We start from the raw sequence: 21,137 nt of genomic DNA, 5'->3' as shown, positions 1-21,137 counted from the left end.
AAACTACAAAAAAAAAAAAACTTACTGAATTGATTTTTCTCAGGTTTTCACCTGCCAAATCAGTTCTGTTATACTCAGACACTATTTTAACAGTTTTGGACACTTTAGAGTGTTGTCTATCCAAATCTACCGTATCATATCTTCTGGGCCCGAGTAGCAGGTTGTTTAATTGGGCATGCGGTTCATCCAAAATTCCAAATGCTGCCCCCTACCCTAGAGAGGTTAAACCTGTATGGCAATTTAGCTTGCTAGCTAATTTGTCCTGGGATATAAACATTGAGTTATTTTACCAGAAATGCACAAGGTCCTCTACTCCGCCAATTAATCCACACATAAAACGGTCACCCGAATAGTTTCTAGTCATCTCTCCTCCTTCCAGGCTTTTTCATCTTTGAATTTATATGGATATTTTTTTTTTTTTTTTTTACCTTTTATTTAACTAGGCAAGTCAGTTAAGAACAAATTCTTATTGTCAATGACGGCCTAGGAACAGTGGGTTAACTGCCTGTTCAGGGGCAGAACGACAGATTTGTACCTTGTCAGCTTGGGGATTTGAACTTGCAACCTTCCGGTTACTAGTCCAACGCTCTAACCACTAGGTTACCCTGCATCTACACTGGCATCTACACTTTTCATAGTATTACCACAACAACCAGCAAAACAGTTTGGTTATACCCACATGGGTTATTGAAAGACAATGAGGAAATGGTACGGGGGTACCTGCTTCTATAAACCAATGAGATGGGAGAGGCAGGACTTGCAGCGCGATCTGCGTCAGAAATAGGAATTACTTCTATTTTAGCCCTAGGCAACACAGACGCTCGTTGGCGCAATAATTGAATAATATATATTCCTAAACTTATTTTGCAACGCGAGCGGTTTAGTTAGGGTATAACGTCAATGACTTACAAAGGGGAAAATAACATCTGTGTCTAGGGATGTTAACCGCTTATCGTTTAATTTGCACAATTTAGTGGAATTTGCCTCGTGTGTTTTCAGTAGTCGTCATGCATCTTATCAAGCGCGCAGCATATCGGCCATTTCCCCCCCTCAAACTAGGCTCTATCACTTGTTTTGACAGCATGAGAGCATCCTCAAAGCTAGTACTGGAGTGAGATGTGCTTCTAGAAGCCCATTCATTGCACAACAAATAACAATGGAATTGCATTTTTTTAAAGCTTATTTCTCAACTCGTAGTTAAAGCGTGTTTCCCATTCGCCATTTGAGTGCATAGGCTACTGCTGACTATCAGCACGTCACCCACCACTTTACAATGTGGGATTGAGGCATTATAATTGTTTGAACTGGGGAAAAAATACATGTATTAAAAATAAAAAATTCCTTCACATATTGAACCTTGCCTTGCTTCAAAGTAGCGTAGCCAAAATCCATCCATTAAAAATGTGAAGGAAAGTCCGTCTCGCTTTATTAGAATTTAATCTTATGGAGGCTTTGAAGCCTTTATTAAGGTTTAAGAACTACAGATTCCTCACAAATCATCTAACTGTATATGTTACTCTTTAGAGCATAAATGTGACACAACCAATTTATTTGTTCACATTTATTAATATTTTATAGAGCATGAAGTACGGTTATAGATTTGACCTATTTATGCAGTGCTTTATCTCAAATATTTTTCATTGTGCTCTTTATTTGTGTGCGCAGAGCCCTGCTTGAATAATGCAACGCGGCATGTAGAAATGTTGAAACTGTTAACTGTTTGCAAAAGTAGATTCATTACAAGCTTGAACACTTTACAATGCAAGAAGATACCAGTAGCTTCTAGTTTTGTAGTCTTACCTACCTTAGTTGGTTTCAGCTGAAGCCATCGTCAATTCATTACCCTAGTACTTTGTTTGATAATATACATCATTCAAAATATGGTGATTTCAAAGCTGATTGTCATTGCCACTAACTTTATTCATTCACTTTGTATCCCTCAAGTCACTTCTCTCTCACTGTGAAGGACATCATTAGGTCTTAATGAGACAAACACTTATTTATTTTTTATAAAACATGCAGTTGCTTCATATGAAGAAATGTTGATCAGTACAATAAGTCCCATATGGAAGGGGAATATCTGCAGCCCCATGAAATCAGCCAAAACAAGTAAAATAACTTGATGCATGCACACTTGTTTTGAATATGCATTCTACGGTATTGTGAATTGGCTAAGCTTCATCTTGATTTACCCAGTTTATCAATACATATTTACCATTAAATATTAATGTACTTTATTTATGCAATCAATTTGACGTTGGTTAAAAAAACTGACACCGGTCATGTCCTTGTTGGTGCGACCAAATTAAGTGCTTGTGCCATCAACTGAAAGTTGGTAGCACCAGTGGAAAAAGTTTGTCTTAGAACCCTGGTAAGTGATTTCTATATTACTTTTCAGTGAACAGGTTAATTTATTTTAGACTCTTAATGTTGACCAATAAAATGTCAATGTGTGTCGTTTTTATAGGAACCTTGCAAGTGCTACAGGAGTTGGCATCCATTTGCTTTCTTCCAATTTTGTTATGGTGTCCAACATAAGGGACATGAGTGGCATTTCCATGTTATGATTGATTGAGGATCTCCATATTGCAGACGTCCGCGGGTGTTATTAAAATAGGCCGACGGACTCGGGTTGCCCCCAGGCTCCGGTCTTCTGGGAAGTCGTCAAATAAAGTCACTACGTCATTTAGTTTCCGCATTACACATTTCTGTATTTTGACATTTTTCTGCTGTACCGGAAAAGGCTGTATATTGCAAATGGACATGGCCGTTTTCTCAAACGGAAAAGACTTTGAAGACGCAACTTGGTGAGCACAGGTTTGGCCAAATGTACTTTTAGCCCAGAAACAAGATGGAGGCGGTCTCAATGCTCTGAGTTAATCACATTTTCCAGAATCACACGGCTAGGTGCATTGAAACCGCCTCGGCCCATATAGACGAACCTAAAGTTTCTGTCCGATAGCTCTTTCAGGGACCCCGAAGCAAACGCCTGGGGAAAAAGTGAATTTTCAGCACTAATAAGTAAGGTCGCTGTTCGGGCTCCGAATTACCTATTGACCCAAAACTCAGGATTCGGGGTCTACTCAGCTAGGCCTACACACAATGTCAGAACTGGACCTACAGCTCGAAAATAAATAACTTTTTGAATTTTTTTAATGGTTTTAACAGAAGGTGCTATGAATTGTGGGCTGGCTCTGAACTCTAAAAGAGTTGGACAAAGTGAGTTTGGTGTCAGTATGTCTTATTGACTGATGGCTGACTTGATGGCAGTATATGTTGGCATTTGTACATTTTTATAATCCAAATGGACAGTGTACAGTTCCAATGTTTTTAATGAGTGATTTACCATCACTAAATGGACTGGCTGAAATCAACACCAACAAGCGATGGAGAGGAATCACTATCACTACTAGGCCACCCCGAGTTCAACGTGCCAGTCAATGGGGAATTTCTGCAGTATATTAGAGCATGTCCAATTCATGTTGGTAAATGCCCATTGTAAGACATTGCAAATGGACAGTTTACATTTGTCCATTTCCAATGTATTTAATGAGGTATTTTCCATCACCAAATGGACAGGCTGAAATTAACACCAACGAGCGATTGGACAGTGTCCATTACACACATGCTATATTGTCAGTGTGAACATGCTCTTCTGCAAGTTGACTGTGCCCATTGCCAATAGATATCCATAAGGAGTTCCCATTATGAAATGGACATGCTGAGTCAACATCAACAAGAAATTCTTACTTCCTATGATCAAACATGACAAGTTGACCTTCTAGGGGGATTCAGGGCTTAACTTATATGCCATTTGGACATGGTTCATTGACTTTTGGGTTCGGAAGCTGACTTCCTATGATCATATGGCAAATGGACAAAGTTAATAAAATAAGAGCTGTCCATACGGTTACTACATATGTATAATTTTGCAAAAACATCGGTCCCAAACAGTTTTTATGAGGGTTTAAAATTGTGAAAAGAAATTGATTTTGAAAATGTCACCCTTAGGTCCTAACTTTGACCATTTCCCATATGAAATCCTATGGTGGAGTGCTCTCTCCACCTTTGGGATTTTTGGAGTATGACATTTGCCATGTTGCGCTTGCAATATGTTTTTGATAAACTGCCATCCAGTTGAGTGGTATTTGCAATTGTGTATATGGTTCGCCCAATGCCAATAAGATGCCATTCATTTTTGTCCATTTCATGGGGGTCTTACCATAGCTAGCCTATTACGAATAAGGATACCATATTCACCGGGTCGAAGTGTGTGTGTGTGTGTGCTGTAACTGTCTAAAGGAAAATATTTGTTCCTATCTCAGGTTCGCACTGTGGATGAGATGAACTATGGTTTTCAAGCCCTTGCTTTGGAGTCCAGGGGCATGGGTGAGGTAGGTTGAGATCTGCCACATTGCAAGTTTCTTCCCCGTAAACTTAGGTTTTGTGCTACATCTTTCATTGAAGTCTTCCAGAATGTTGAATGTTCAAGTTTCCTTTTTGCCTTCTCTTTTCAGATGCTGCCAGCAAAGAAACTGTGGGATTCGGATGAATTGGCCAAGGATGGAAGGAAAGGGATGCTCCTTGGAGAGGAGTGGAGGGTGAATGCCTGGGGATCTTCTCGTGAGTAGTTTTCTGTGCCTCTGCTGGTCTGTTTGTTTTACCCTATGGTTTTTAGAGAACCGCAATGACGAAGTCTGTCGATCTGCTAGCAGATAACCACAGATTCGAAGTCATTGTGCTAACGCTAGTTAGCATTGGCTCGCAAAACTGCATAACATTCTTCATACTGGACACAGAGACATAAGCATGGTATCTATGAGTTCATCTGACTCGGGCAGTACCAAAATTGCCAATTCAACCCAAAATCAAAATGTCCTATGCATAAATAAATAGTAGGTTTGGCCCGTATCCAGCTTGTCATACCTTCATTACCGATCTTGTGCCTTCCCGGGATATCCTGAAATACCGGCACTAAACACAAGTGCCGCTGTTTACAATCTGCACTGTCTGTTGATTTGTGCTATGTGGCTTATGTGCTACGCCACTGTTTATTATAATAATAATATTTATTATTATTATGTGTTAAATCATATCCAGCTCAGGGTTCCAGATATGCATTTGAAGGTCTCTATGCTGACCTTTTTTACAAGGAACATGCGTGCATCTAAGTACATTTTATTTTTTTTATTCCATACTTCTAACTAGATCACCTGGTGCATGCTGCACAACCATGAGTGACTCACAATGCTCTGGTCTGGCATCGTTGTGTGCTCGTAAACAAAACGTGACTGGGGCAAAAAAAATCAAAATATTTAAATAAAATAATAAAAATAAAAATTCAAAGAAATAGTTTCAACGGTATTGATGATATGGAAAAACCATCCTATGTCTATTTCCAAATACCCCGGTACACCGCCCACGCCTAACAAATCGCCTTACAGTTTAGTGTGTGAAATTAAAGTACTGCATTTACTACTCAGTTCAACTGGTACCATCAAGACCATGCAGATAGCTTTTTCAAGAAACATGCTGAAACTCTAAATCTCCTTTTGTGGAATGCTTGGTCAACGCTATCTTCCTATTATGATCATGTCTCAGTCCTTGATGTCTCTATTCTTTGCTCCACCCCCATTCCTCTGAGCAGATCACTCAGTGTCCCAGCCTATCATGGTGCAGCGGCGAACCGGACATGGTTTCCATGGGAACGGAGATGCTAGCTCTGTGCTGTCCCCTCGCTCCGAGGGAGGAGGCCTGGGAGTGAGCATGGTGGAGTACGTCCTGAGCTCCTCCCCCGGTGACAAGATGGATGGCCGCTACAGGAACGGTGGCTATGTAAGTCTTTCTGCCAAGGTCTCTTTTGCTCTTTCCTTTTCGCCGATCCACACAGAACCAAGAGAATACCTACATCAGGCTCAATAGATGTGTTTGCTGACTGTCACAAATGATGTACTCGCTTTAATGGGGCAGAAGTCTGTGTGTTATTGATTATGGATGACCACATGGCTAGCAACAAGGACAAGTTGGAAATCGTAGGTGGCTTGTTTCTGCTAGTCTTGTTCTTGATACCATGTCTTGTTTTCAGGTGTTTTGACTGTCACATTTATGCTAATATGGCCCAAAATATGCTAGCTAACGATGTATTTGAGACAACGTGTGCATATTATTTTGTTTTCAATAAACATTGGATTCGAAATATAGTTTAAATGTTGTCAACAATCTAAGCCTACCTCATCTGTGTTTCCCCCATAGTTGTGCACTTGTCGGTTTTGTGCCTAACCAGTCCATAGTGATACAAAAATTGTTTAGTTATTCCAGAAATGCAACTTCAAATGAAGCTTCAAATGATCTTATTGCTTAGTGTTGAGCTCTACCCTCATGGTCTCCAATGGAGTATTGTGTCACTTTGGAGAAACAAGCCTGGATTTTGGGGGGGTTTTGCAGGGCGGAGTGGACGTTGACACGGACAGGAGGGAGAAGGGCGACGCGCAAGACAAGACTTCTCCGTTCGAAGAGGACAAGAGCCCTGAAATGAAAGTGGGAGAAGAGAATGATGCCAATGGGAGAGGCCTGCTCAACGGCATGGACAGAGACTGCAAAGACTTCAAGTACGGTTCCCTGTTAATGGTTATTTGGGGGGGTCATGAAATAATCATTATAAGATGTATTTACCAATCCTTCACTGCACTTGTAGATTTCATTTTCCAGAGGAAACTATTTTAATTGAATTATGCAGATAAGACATTCAAGTCACTTCCAAGCTGTATTAGATGTATGTATTTATTTTTGGTTCAGACAGTCAATGTCATTGAGACAGTTGTGAACAAAGCCTCTAAGGCCATATTGTCACATGTACTTCTCTAGCCCCACCCCAGGAAGTCGCCAGGCCTCTCCGATTGAGGCGGTGGAGAGGATGGGTCCCGGCCAGGCTGGGCTGGAGATAATGACTCAGCACCACGCACAGCACCATGCCATGCAGCCCCAGAATCCAGCCCAGAACAAGCCCCAGCAGCAGGAGGACTTCCAGAGCCAAGAGACTCAGAACATAGGCAGCATGGATCAGCAGCAGGGTGTGGAGTCCCTCCAGTTCGACTACGCTGGCAACCAGATCCAGGTGGACTCCTCAGGCACCCCCGTCGGCCTGTTTGACTACAACTCCCAGCAGCAGGTGGGTTGAGCAAGGGACCAGATTTCTTATCAATGCATAGATAAACCTGCTTGAGAGGAGCGGAATCTGCCGTAGAACAAGTTACACACTTGAATGTCTGTTTTCCAGTTGTTCCAGCGGTCCAACCATCTGACTGTCCAGCAGCTCACTGCTGCCCAGCAGCAACAGTATGCCCTGGCTGCTGCCCAGCAACAACACCTTGGTAAGTTGTAGCTTTATTACTATAGACAGTGTATGTACTGTGGATTTATTTATACATATACCTGGCTCCAAACGGTACACGTACATACAAGGATTAGAGCATGTTTGTGCAAGATTTGGTAGTCATAGTTAGAATTTTGTGTAAGTGAAACATTTACAGAATCCCATACTAGTTTGAGTTTGACGGCTGTTTGATGTGTTATTCAATATGCATGCATGGCTAACTGTTTTCTCCAGCCGGCCTTGCTCCCGCGTTCGTGCCTAACCCATACATCATCAACGCTGGACCCCCCGGAGCCGACCCCTACACCGCTGCAGGACTTGCCGCAGCAGCTACACTTGCCGGTTAGCAATCCACACACACATACAGTGGTGGGAAAAGTACCCAATTGTTGGGTACTTGTGTAAAAGTAAAGATACCTTCATACAAAATGACTCCAGTGAAAGTCACCCAGTAAAATCTTACTTGGGTAAAGTTTTGGTTTTAAATATACTTAAGTATCAAAGTACAAGTATAAATAATTTCAAATGACTTAAATTAAGAAAAGCAGACTGCCACATGTTCTATTTTATTTACAATAATGTTCCTGTCCTGCTAAGCATTCAAAATGTTATGTACTTTTGGGTGTCTGGGAAAATGGATCAAAAAGTACATAATATTGTTTAGGAATGTGGTAAAGTAAAAGTTGTCATACATAAATACTCCCCCTCCCCTCCAAAAAAATACTTAAGTAAAAATATTTGAAAGTACTTAAGTATTTTACATTCACTCATTGTGTACCGTTAATAGCTTCTTGATCCACACTAACGTAACAATCTTCTACTTTAATGAATGCAACAATTTTATCAAACTGTTCATGCCACAGGTTTGGTAGTAGTAACTGAGGACTCCCTTCCCTTAGGGCCTACAGTGGTTCCCCCCCAGTACTATGGTGTTCCTTGGGGCGTGTACCCTGCCAACCTCTTCCAGCAACAGGCGGCGGCTGCGGCTGCCAGTCACAACGCTAACCAGCAGGCATCCAATCAGGGACCAGGGCCGGGACAGCAACAGGTAAGCATTTCACCAATTAACAGCAGGTAACTGGAGAATTTAAGTATCAGAGTTATGATGGAGAATTTAAAGGGATAATGCTTGTATTTGGTGCATGTGACAAATAGTTTGATTTGATCTTGTAATTGAAGTCATTTTTTTAACGAGGTTGGGGTGCTCTTCTTTCCAGGCGATGCGTGCCGGGAACAACCAACGCCCCCTCACCCCTGGTCAGGGCCAGCAAAGCCAGCAGGACTCCCTGGCAGCAGCCGCCGCCAACCCGGCCCTCGCTTATGCTGGTATGCCAGGTCGGTGACACTTCACAGAGTAGCGTTAGTTTAGGAGCAGACATAAGGGCTTTTAACACTGCCAAACCAAGCTATACTGAGCAGGCCTGGTTAAGCATCTACTTAGGCCGTGTCTAGACTTGACAGTTCAGGCAGCTTTATTATTCTGATCATAGAGTTCTGATCACGGAATTCCCAAAGAGTCATGCTCCTACACCTACATTTTAAATGCGTTTACGATGTGTCCGGATTCCCTTTCCCCACGCTGTATTCAAATTCCAGTATGCATTCTACAAAAGGTGGACTAGGCTAAATATGATAATTACACAGCTACTGATGGCAGTAGCGAACTACTCTAGCTTACTAGCCAGCTAACCTCTAAAGCTAGCCAGCAAGTTAGCAAGCAGCAATAAAGGGATTGCAAATAGGTTAGAATAACTAGCCCAAAACGTTTTTATTCTCTAAATATTATCTAACTGGCTTGCATTTGAGGCCAGCAAACACATTCCTCACATGCTTACTGAATATTCTCAGTCTGGAAGCAAACAGGCTACCGAAAGAGAATACAGTGGGCGTCGTCATCAGAACTCATCCCACAAGTCTCCAGAAAACCTGTTTTGGGACCGAGAGGCACCTTTCATTATAACGGAAGAAACATGTTCCTAGCATGTGAGGAATGTGTTTGCTGGCCTCATAAATGCAAGCCAGTTAGATAATATTTAGAGAATGCACACAAAAAGGAGAATATTCATACTCCTTCAACCTGCCTTTCTCTTGCTTATGATTATGGTGCAATAAGATAGCTCCCCTTCAGTGCCCTCACGCTCCCTCTCGTAGATCACACACCTGGCTGGTTTTCATAAGTGCGTTTCCCCTCAGTGTGTCTGTCTCCTGCCCACCCAGGTTACCAGATGCTGGCCCCCGCCGCCTACTACGATCAGAACGGAACCCTGGTGATGGCCTCCGGAGCCCGTGGCGGTCTGGGAGGGCCTGTCCGCCTGGTCCAAACCCCGCTTCTCATCAACCCACAGGCCGCAGCGCAGGCTGGTGAGTACCTAGTGTTGTCTGGCCCTGTGCTTTCATAATGTTGCAGTGTTGGAAATGGTGTCTTTTTTAAAGGAGGCTTAGAAGCCAGTGGAATGAGTGCCACATTTAGTGTGAACACACTGTGCTTGTGAATTTGTCAGGATTTTATCATCTCCAGACTTACACTTGCAATGATGTGAAATAATTGCTAATGCTGATGGCGCTGTCCCACAGTTTTATGGCACTAATCCACCTCCTGTCCTCCCCCAATGGGCACCACACTGAGCCGTGTTGACCGAGTTTTGATCTCTTTTCATCCCTCTCTCCCTCTATTTAGCCGCTGCGGCGTCAGCGTCTGGCTCGGGCAACAACATGTCGGGCCCTCAGCCCAACGGCCTGTACCGCTCCATGCCGCAACAGCAGCCCCCGCCCCAGAACCAGGGCCTGCCCTCCAGCTCCTTCTATGGCACTGCGTCGGTGCCGGCCAGCTCCCAGAGCAGCTCCCTGTTTTCCCACACATCCCAGGCCCCGCCGCCCACCTCCTCCCTGGGCTTTAGTGGTACCGGCGGCTCCCTGGGTGTGGGCCTGGGCTCGGCGCTCGGCGGCTTCGGATCATCAGGTAAGTGGAGAAGGAACTTGCAGCTTCAGGTTAATCATTGTAGATATGCAAAAAGCATGCATAAAATGTAATTCCATGCACCACAAAAAAAGTATACTTTTCTCTTGGCAATTCACTGAGTTTTTCAATCTGTACCCCCACTTTGTTCTTTTTCTCTACTCCCTCTTAAAATAATTAAAATAATCCCCCTCCTAATTTCAGTCTGTCTCTCTCTCTCTCCCTCCTGTAGTGTCGAGCTCTACCAGCAGCAGCGTCTCTCGCCGGGACTCCCTACTGGCAAGCTCTGACCTGTACAAGCGTGGCGGCAGCAGCCTCACCCCCATTGGCCAGCCCTTCTACAACAGCCTAGGCTATTCCTCCTCGCCCAGTCCCATTGGCCTAACTCCGGGCCACTCCCCACTCACACCCCCACCCTCTCTGCCATCCTCTCACGGATCGTCCTCCAGCCTTCACCTGGGTAAGGCCGCAAGGAGTTTTATTTTTTTCAATATATTTTTTATTTGAGCATATACAGTTGCGGCCAAATATATTGGCACCCTTGCACTTTCCTTAAATAATTCACTGTCTTCTCAAATAAGTTGAAATATATGAAGAAACTTTTGGTTTCCTGTCCTCTCCCATTGGCACCCCGGAATTAGTTCACCCCAGAGGGGAGCACAGCCTTGGGCCAAAATAACTGCAAACAAGCACTACTTGTTGCTGTCAATGACCTAGCTACACCTTTCTACTGGCAATTGGGTCTACTCTTCAACAGCAGTAAACAGTGCCCTCAACCAACTGCTGTTTTCAGATCTTTGCTGGCCATTTCAGAACAGTCCATTTGTTTCTTGAACCAATCCTGGATGCTTTTTGATGTGTGTTTGGTGTCCACAGAACATTTTCCCGGGATTTAAGCTTTAGGTAGGTTTTTGAGAAGTTCTTGTCTCCTTCAGCAGTGGGGTTTACCAAATGAAGCATTCAAAGTAAAGAACACCCACTGCTTTGGTAACTTATTTGAGAAATATGGAATTATTTAAGAAAAGTGCAAGGGTACCGATATATTTTGCTGTAAACTATACATGAACTTCACTCAACCAATACTCTGCGTAACTGTGCTGCTGTCCATGCAACATCTGTAGAAATGGGACTAGAGTGGGAATTCAAGTTAACGTAGTGAGGGTTGAAAAATTGTATTTCTATGGCAACACCCATTCATCATTTTGCTCCGCCCTGGCATCCCCAACCCCCAGGCGGCCTGACGAACGGCAGTGGGCGCTACATCTCGGCAGCGCCGGGTGCGGAGGCAAAGTATCGCAGCGCAGGAGCCACCTCCAGCCTGTTCAGCTCCAGCAGCCAGCTGTTCCCGCCATCGCGGCCCCGCTACAGCCGCTCGGACGTCATGCCCAGTGGGCGAAGCCGCCTGCTGGAGGATTTCCGCAACAACCGCTTCCCCAACCTGCAGCTGCGTGACTTGCCCGGCCACATGGTGGAGTTCTCCCAGGACCAGCACGGCTCCAGGTGGGTGATAGACATACGGATCAACGGATACAAACACATCCGTTGCTGCATATTACACCCTCCTAATCATGCTCTTGAGACACTTCCTTATCACTATATGATTATTGTGTTGCCACTAAAATTCCCTTCCCATGTCCCTCCTTCCTCTTCCCCGTCTGTCTCCAGGTTCATCCAGCAGAAGCTGGAGAGGGCCACCCCCGCCGAGAGGCAGATGGTGTTTGGGGAGATCCTGCAGGCGGCCTATCAGCTGATGACCGACGTGTTTGGCAACTATGTCATCCAGAAGTTCTTTGAGGTGGGGACCGTTGTCACAGTTGTAGGGTTACATTTGATGGTACTTGGGATATTTGTGTCATCATTGATTCATAATCATACCAACTTTTAATGTGCCTTCAATACAGTATGTGTCTGATTTTATAGCTTTTTACTAACGCTGATTTAAAAAATATATATATATTTTAATTTTTTTTATATATATCAAAGAAGGTTAATCATGACATGGTTGTCTGAATGACTTGGGATGCACCTATTGTAAGTTAATGTGGGTAAGAGCATTGCTTTAAAATGTATGCAGTACCAGTAGAATAATAGTACACACATCAACTATTAAATAACACATGGAATCATGTAATAACCAAAAAGTGTTGAACAAATCAAAATATATTTGAGATTCTTCAAAGTAGCTACCCTTTGCCATGATGAAAGCTTTGCACACTCTTGGCATTCTCTGAACCAGCTTTACCTGGAATGCTTTTCCAACAGTCTTGAAGGAGTTCCCACATGTTTAGCTCTTGTTCGCTGCTTTCCCTTCACTCTGCTGTTCAACTCATCCCAAACCATCTCAACTGAGTTATGTGCGGGTGATTGTGGAGGCCAGGTCATCTGATGCAACACTCCATCACTCTCCTTCTTGGTCAGATAGCTCTTACAGCTTGGAGGTGTGTTTTGGGTCATTGTTCTGTTGAAAAACAAATGATAGCCCCACAAGTGTAAAACAGGTGGGATGGTGTATCGCTGCAGAATGCTGTGGTAGTCATGCTGGTGTCTTAAATTATAAATAAATAACTGACAGTGTCACCAGCAAAGCACCCCCACACATCACACCTCCTCCGAACCACACATGCTGAGATCATCCGTTCACCTACTCCGCGTCTCACAAAGACATGGCGGTTGGAACCGGTCTGATGTTCATTGCTCGGATTTCTTGGCTCAAGCAAGTCTCTTATTGGTGTCCTTTTAGTAGTGGTTTCTTTAATAGTGGTTTCATTTCTGAGGCTGGTACCGAATTAACTTATCTTCTGAAGCAGAGCTAACTCGGAGTCTTCCTTTCCAGTGGCGGTTCTCATGAGAGCCAACTTCTTCATAGTGCTTGATGGTTTGTGACTGCACTTGAAGAAACTTTAAACGTTCTTAATTTTCCGTATCGACTGACCTTCATGTCTGAAAGTAATGATGGACTGTCGTTTCTCTTTGTTTATTTGAGCTGGTCATGCCATAATACGGAATTGGTCTTTTACCAAATAGGGTGGTATTCAGAAGACAGCCCTAATGGGTTCTGACTCCTAAACTTGAAATATTGTTAATTATCAGGTCTCCTATGGAAATGAGTGCCATTGTCTAGTTTCTACACCAGAAGTTAATGGTTATCTGTAGGAGGAATGTATATGGTGGACACAATTAAGCTTGCAATGCACTGAGTAAAGGCAATCACATGGTTGCAGTCATTGATAAGGGTGGTGAATGGGGGCCGAGGTTAGGTCCGGTCACTAAGGGAGAAGGAACAGTTTATTGCCCGGAACACTTAACGTCCTGCTTAGCAATAAAGATGTAATGTTTAGAGGGAAGGAGGATACTTCACCCAAATTTGGGTCATTGTTCTTTTGAAAAACAAATGATAGCCCCACTATCATATATACTTGTGCTGGTGGAAACAAGTCTTTGTCTGTTCAGCTGTCCAACCCTTTGGGTGAATACAACCCTAAACTTGTCACAACACAACTGATTGGCTCAAACGCATTAAGGAAAGACATTCCACAAAATAACTTAACTACGGTTAATTGAAATGCGTTCTAGGTGACTACCTCATGAAGCTGGTTGAGAGAATACCAAGAGTGTGCAAAGCTGTCATCAAGTCGAAGGGTGGATACTTTGAAGAATCTCAAACAAATCAAAATGTATTTGATATAACACTTTTGGTTACCTCATGATTTAATATGTTATTTAGTAGTTTTGATGTCTTCACTATTCTACAATGTAGAAAATAGTAAAAATAAAGAACCCCTTGAATGAGTAGGTGTCAAATTGACCTACTGTATATTCAGCAAACACTTATCAATAATAAATGCCATTTACCAGACTTAAACATGATTTTATAAATCCAAAGTGACTTAATCATGCTTTAATACATTTACGTGAATCAAACCCACATTGTGGCGCTGCAAACACCATGCTCTACCAACTGAGCCAGAGAGAACAGGTAGTCATATTTTTGCATCATCATTGAAATGTTCTCTGCAGTTTGGCAGTGCAGATCAGAAGCTGGCTCTTGCCACCCGAATCCGCGGCCACGTGCTGCCCCTGGCCTTGCAGATGTACGGCTGCCGAGTGATCCAGAAGGCCCTGGAGTCCATATCCTCCGACCAGCAGGTAATTGTAAGTGGCTCTTCACTTCTCTTCCGATTATAGATGGAGGTTTTTTTTTTGTGTGGGGGGGGGGTGCTTCTAGGAAGAGTCCCAAATGACACCCTATTCCCTATATACGATGCACTACTTTTGACCAGAACTCCATGGGTCCTGGTCAAAAGTTGTGCACTATAGGAATAGGGTGCCGTTTGAGACATTGCCCTGGTGTTGTGGTTAACTGTGTTTCTGAGTGTGGTGAACTCTCCAGTAAGCATGGGAGATGGATACCTATGTAGTATGGTCCTGTTGTCGTCCTCTTTGAATTGCCCTTTACATTGTCTGTCACCCAAAGTCCTCAATCTATTACCATGAGCCATTAGAAGGTAAATTGATGTGTAATGACTTGGTCATTCTATTTCCATGGGATTAACATAGATGGGTTGAAAATGTTCAGAAGATCTATGGAGGGAGAGCTGGATGAATTACTCCACTCTCTTTCCCCTTCCTCAGAGTGACATAGTGCGGGAGCTAGACGGCCACGTGCTAAAGTGTGTGAAGGATCAGAACGGAAACCATGTGGTGCAGAAGTGTATCGAGTGTGTCCAGCCCCAGGCCCTGCAGTTCATTATTGATGCCTTCCAGGGCCAGGTGAGAGACAATTCATTTGGTCATGCAATGGAAAACTGTTTGTAACAGTAAAGGAGAATGTGTTAGGAGAATTTCATGTTGACCCTTCCTGTTACGTAGTTTTTTTTCTATGTTTAGTACTTAATGTACACGACCCAGAAAACATCAACCCAACCTCCAGTCACATTGTGTTCAGCAGGGCACACTGCATCAAAACATTATCCAATGGGGAAACAATAATATATGTTCTCATTGGACTAGTTCCAATAGCTGTACCTGCCCCTTTCTGAAGGCTTTTCACCTACTGAAAATGACCCAGACACGCACATATTATTCAGCTTCCCCACAGTTTTCAATGTATGGACCATCTGATTTGGACCCGTTTCAAGTGTTAAAAAATGAATAAAAAATGTACAAACATTTCCTAACATCCATATATTCCTATTATTTATTTCATCTTCCTAAATGCTTTACTTTATGTCCCACTTATTTAGGCTCAATGGGGCCTGTAACACATTTTGTTGATGTGTCGTCTCCCCTGCAGGTGTTTGTGCTGTCCACCCACCCTTACGGCTGCAGGGTGATCCAGAGGATCCTAGAGCACTGCACCCAGGAGCAGACCCTGCCCATCCTGGAGGAGCTGCACCAGCACTCTGAGCAGCTTGGCCAGGTAACTGCAGCCAGGCGAGCCGTAGTCTCAACTCTTAACTAGACCCCAGTCGCTCACACATGGCCAACGCTTTGCACGGTTTTTATTGGATCAAAAAGGGGCTTAGGTGGTGGGTATAGCATGGGCCGTGGCTGTATTTTAGAGGCCCACATCTTGGACGTGTAAATGTTTTCATATTTAAGCCAATTTCCTGCAATTCTACCTATTTCTCCATGGAGCTGAGAGTTTCAGTTTTAAGCTAGTTACCTGAAATTCTACAAACTTCGTCATCTGGCTGAGTGAGAGAAAAATCAGCAGTTGCGATGTCCACTTTTGGACGTATAAATTAATGATATGTACCCATTGACTATTAAAGAATATAACTTATAAATGCCTCAAACTTAGTTCAACTGTCATACCCAATCAGAATCCAAAATATTAACTTGTTTTACACCAATGTTTGTAAACGTACACCAGTGGAGGCTGCTGAGGGGAAGACGGCTCATAGTAATGGCTGGAACAGAGTGAATGGAATGGAATCAAACACATGGAAACCATGTTTGTATTTGATACCATTCCGCTTCAGCCATTACCACAAACCCGTCCTCCCAAATTAAGGTGCCACCAACCTCCTTGACATACACAATATAGACCCCATACTCAACAGGCAGAACACTGACCGGACCCAGAACAGGGTCAATACGGACTGCAGGTCCAGAGGGGAGGGAATAAAATGTAAAATATACTTTTTATTCGGTCGGACTTTGACCCTTGGTATCATATAAACACACAACACATGGAAGAATACATAGAATTGCAGGAAATTAAAACGGCAACATATTTTCTATCTGCCAACGAGGGGTGTGAACAGTTTAGTGTTGCATGGGTTGTGAGGTGTGGGTTTGTTACTATGCTGATAAATTACATTATCTATACGGACTTTCACAAATAATACTTGAGTACCCCAGCTATATAGCCTCAAAACATAGTTAAAACTATAATAGTGATATCCTGGATGATCAGTCCTTGCATCCATCATGCAGTCTATGAATTTTAGGTTACATTTCTCCAACCCCATCTCTCTGCTTTTTACCAAAATGGGTGGGAAAATTCTTTGTTTCAACTGCTGAATGCTGCTTTAAAGCAAATTTCCTACAATTCAATTTGTTTTGCGATTGCTTAATGCTGGGTTCTTATTCCTGGGTTCTTATGCTATCTGGGTAACTCAAATATAACAATCAGTGGTGGCTTGATGACATTTTAGATTCTCACTGTCTAGTTTCTACTTTGGTCATTGTTAGTTCTCAAATATTGTTATTATAATTTACAGTACTAGTCAAGTTTGGGCACTTACTCATTCCAGGGTTTTTCTTTAATTTGAGTATTTTCTACGTTGTAGGATAAATGGAAGACATCAGCTATGAAATAACACATGGAATCATGTGTTAAACAATTCAAAATGTATTTGAGATTCTTCAAAGTAGCCAACCTTTGCCTTGATGACAGCTTTGCACACTCTTGGCATTCTCTCAACCAGCTTCATGAGGTGGTCAACTGGAATGCATTTCAATTAACTTCTTCTTATGGTTGAGATCCCGTTACCGGGAGCGATATAACAGCCAGTGAAAGTGCAGGGCGCCATATTCAAAAGAACAGAAATCTCATAATTAAAATTCCTCAAACATACATGTATTTTATATTGTTTTCAAGGTAGTCTTGTTGTTAATCCCACCAGTGTCCAATTTCAAATAGGATTTACGGGAAAAGCACCACAAACGTTGGTGACCTAACATAATCAACTCACTAAAATACACAGCCAATTTTACCAGCCAACGAGAGAGAAAAAGCACAAAGAGATAAAATGAATCACTAACCTTTGATAATCTTCATCAGATGACACTCATAGGACTTCATGTTACACAATACATGCATGTTTTGTTTGATAAAGTTCATATTTATATCAGAAAATCTGAGTTTACATTGGCGCGTTAGATTCACTAGTTCCAAAAACATCCAGTGATTTTGCATAGCCACATCATTCAACAGAAATACTCATCATAAATGTAGATGATAATACAAGTTATACACATGGAATTATAGATATACCTCTCCTTAATGCAACTGCTGTGTCAGATTTAGAAAACTTTACGGAAAAAGAAACCCATGCAATAATCTGAGACGGCGCTCAGAAGTAAAAACACCACAGCCGCAAAGATGGCGTCAACATTAACAAGAAATTACATGATTAATATTCCCTTACCTTTGATCTACATCAGAAAGCACTCCAGGAATCCCAGGTCTACAATAAATGTTTGTTTTATTCGAAAATGTCATTTATGTCCAAATACCTTCTTTTGTTAGTGCGTTTGGTATACATATCCAAACACATTCTGGTCAGCGTTATATCGGACAAAAACTTGAAAGTGATATTACCGGTCAAAGAAACATTTCAAACTAAGTACAGTATCAATCATTGGGATGTTTAACATATAGCTTCAATAAAGTTCCAACCGGAGTACTCCTTGTCTTCGTGAGCAATGGAACACAAGTGACCACCACGAGGAATAAAAATGATCAGAAAATGGCTGACTGCCAGACACCTGAATGATTCTGCTATCATTCACTCCCACAACATCATAGAAGTCTCATTATAATTTATATTGATGGTTGACATCTAGTGGAACCCCTAGGCAGTGCAACATCATATCTCAAGGGGATTTCATTGGACTCTGGTGAATACATACAAAGCTCAGATTTCTGACTTCCTGTTTTGATTTCAACTCAGGATTTTGCCTGCCATATGAGTTCTGTTATACTCAGACATCATTCAAACAGTTTTAGAAACTTTAGAGTTTCCTATCTAAAAATAAAATGCATAGATTAGAAACTGGGACTGAGGGAGCAGGCTGTTTACTTTAGGCACCTTATTCATCCAAGCTACTCAATAAGCTACCAAGCTACCCCCCCATTAAAAAGCCATAAAAAGTTAACACGTGTGCTTTGTTTGTGGAATTTCTTTCCTCATTATGTTTGTCCCAATTAGTTGTGACACAGTGGGGGTATACAAAGATGGCCCTATTTGGTAAAAGACCAAGTCCATATTATGGCAAGAGCAGCTCAAATAAGCAAAGAGTAAGGACATTCCATAATTACTTTAAGACATTCAGTCAGTCAATATGGAGAATGTCAAGAACTTTGACAGTTTCTTCAAGTGCAGTCGCAAAAACCACCGCTATGATGAAACTGGCTCTCATGAGGGCCGCCACAGGAAATGAAGTCCCAAAGTTATCCCTGCTGCAGAGGATACGTTCATTAGATGTACCAGCCTCAGAAATTGCAGCCGAAATAAATGCTTCAGAGTTCGAGTAACGGACACATCTCAACATCAACATTTCAGATGAGACGGTGTGAATCAGGCCTTCATGGTCGATTTACTGCAAAGAAACCACTACTAAAGGACACCAAGAAGAAGAGACTTGCTTGGGGCAAGAAATACAAGCAATGGATATTAGATAGACCAAAGGACAGATTTCCACCTAAGTCCAAATTTGAGATTTGTTGCCAACTGCCGTTTTCTTTGTGAGACGCAGAGTAGGTGAATGGATTATCTCAGCATGTGTGGTTCCCACCGTGAGGCATGGAGGTGTGGGGGTGCTTTGCTGGTGACACCGTCAGTGATTTATTTAGATTAAGGCACACTTAACCAGCATGGCTACCACTGTATTCTGCAGCGATACGCCATCCCATCTGGTTTGCGCAATGACCAAACACACCTCCAGTCTAAGGGCAATTTGACCAAGAAGGTGAGTAATGTAGTGCTGCATCAGATGACCTGGCCTCGACCCAATTGTGATGGTTTTGGATGAGTTTGGCTGAATAGTGAAGGAAAAGCAGCCAGCAAGTGCTAAGCATATGTGGGAACTCATTCAAGACTATTGGAAATGCATTCCAGGTGAAGCTGATTGAGACTGTGAGTGCAATGAGTGTTCAAATCTGTCAAGGCAAAGGGTGTCTACTTTGAAGAATCTAAAATATATTTTGATATGTTTAATACTTTTTGGGTTACTACATGATTCCATATGTGTTATTTCATAGTTTTGATGTCGTCACTATTCTACACGGTGGAAAATAGTTCAAATAAAAGCTTGAATGTGTAGGCGTGTCTAAACTTAGGACTGGTATGGTTGTGTGTGTGTACACTACCGTTTGAATGTTAGAAATATCCATGTTTTATAAAGAAAAGCACAAAATAACATCAGTGTGGACATTAATATTGTAAATTACTATTGTAGATGGAAACAAGAATAGATTGGCGAGTTTCAGAAGAAAGTTCTTTGTTTCTGGCCATTTTGAGCCTGTAATCAAACCCACAAATGCTGACGCTCTAGATACTCAACGAGTCTAAAGACGGCCAGTTTCATTGCTTCTTTAATTAGAACAACAGTTTTCAGCTGTGCTAACCTAATTGCAAAAGGGTTCTGATGATCAATTAGCCTTTAAAATGAGAAACTTTGATTAGCTAACACAACGTGCCATTGGAACACAGGAGTGATGGTTGCTGATAACCGTTTCCAGCTACAATAGTCATTTACAACATTAACAATGTCTACACTGTGTTTCTGATCAATTTGATTTTAATTGACATGTGCTTTTCTGTCAAAAACAAACATTTCTAAGTGACCCCAAACTTCTGAATGTGTGTGTAAGCATGTTTTGTTCTTGTGATGTTTTCATTTGTTAATGTGGCTGTGCAGCATGTGTTCATTAGGGCACGAAAGGGAAGAAAAAAAATGGGCCATTCTCATTGAACAAGTCAGAACAGCCCCTTCCTGTTTCAGTACGTTTTCTTCCCTATGGTGCCTAACGAACATGACCATGCGCAGTGTCCGTTTTTTATCCTACGGTTAATAATACTCACCAATTTGTAAGTCGCTCTGGATAAGAGCGTCTGCTAAATGACTTAAATGTAATGTAAATGTAATACATGTATTTATGCTGTCAATGACTTCCACCTATGATGCTAATTTAACCCCCCGCCCCCCACTTATTCCATCTAGAAATATCAAGGCGTTTCATTGGAGATGACACCCAAAACATATTATACAGTGTCCAGCGATGCACTGTTCAAGGTCAGCAATTCGCCTCCCACGTGGACGTCCTCCTCGTGTTCGCCTCCCTCACTCCTCCTCCATATTTCTCTTTCTCAATAACCAGTCTGCTTTAACACCGAAGAGGCCTTTTTACCTTCAAACTCTCTATCCCTCTTTTCAGACCGCCTCCTAAACTCAGAGCACGCCTCTTCCTTCTGCTGCCTCCCTCCCTCCTTTTTCTTGTTCCTTTGTTTAGAATAAATATTTCTGTCCTGTCACGTAGAGGATTCGCAGCATCCCGCTTCTCCGCTCTGTTTGGAT

At 42.4% G+C, this 21,137-nt stretch overlaps 1 protein-coding gene across 13 annotated transcripts in view; it reads left to right on the top strand.

Moving 5' to 3' along the window:
- Positions 1–21,137, top strand: part of LOC135557484 (pumilio homolog 2-like) — a 55,556-nt gene that overhangs the window by 8,115 nt on the left and 26,304 nt on the right. For 2 of the 13 annotated variants that reach the window (XM_064990760.1, XM_064990761.1), the window contains exons 3-20: positions 4,326–4,394; positions 4,518–4,623; positions 5,648–5,835; positions 6,445–6,608; positions 6,865–7,168; positions 7,277–7,370; positions 7,607–7,714; positions 8,272–8,420; positions 8,590–8,707; positions 9,566–9,733; positions 10,050–10,331; positions 10,561–10,788; positions 11,561–11,828; positions 11,994–12,123; positions 14,346–14,480; positions 14,961–15,098; positions 15,622–15,747; positions 20,784–20,855. In XM_064990760.1, the coding sequence (XP_064846832.1) occupies positions 4,326–4,394; positions 4,518–4,623; positions 5,648–5,835; positions 6,445–6,608; positions 6,865–7,168; positions 7,277–7,370; positions 7,607–7,714; positions 8,272–8,420; positions 8,590–8,707; positions 9,566–9,733; positions 10,050–10,331; positions 10,561–10,788; positions 11,561–11,828; positions 11,994–12,123; positions 14,346–14,480; positions 14,961–15,098; positions 15,622–15,747; positions 20,784–20,855 (2,847 nt within the window). The remainder of the gene's footprint in view (positions 1–4,325; positions 4,395–4,517; positions 4,624–5,647; positions 5,836–6,444; positions 6,609–6,864; positions 7,169–7,276; positions 7,371–7,606; positions 7,715–8,271; positions 8,421–8,589; positions 8,708–9,565; positions 9,734–10,049; positions 10,332–10,560; positions 10,789–11,560; positions 11,829–11,993; positions 12,124–14,345; positions 14,481–14,960; positions 15,099–15,621; positions 15,748–20,783; positions 20,856–21,137) is intronic. The other 11 variants (XM_064990765.1, XM_064990767.1, XM_064990763.1 and 8 more) reach the window with 11 other exon arrangements.

Source organism: Oncorhynchus masou, chromosome 16 (genome assembly GCF_036934945.1).
Source record: "Oncorhynchus masou masou isolate Uvic2021 chromosome 16, UVic_Omas_1.1, whole genome shotgun sequence".
NCBI lineage: Eukaryota > Metazoa > Chordata > Actinopteri > Salmoniformes > Salmonidae > Oncorhynchus > Oncorhynchus masou.
This window is presented reverse-complemented; position numbering and strand designations above follow the sequence as displayed.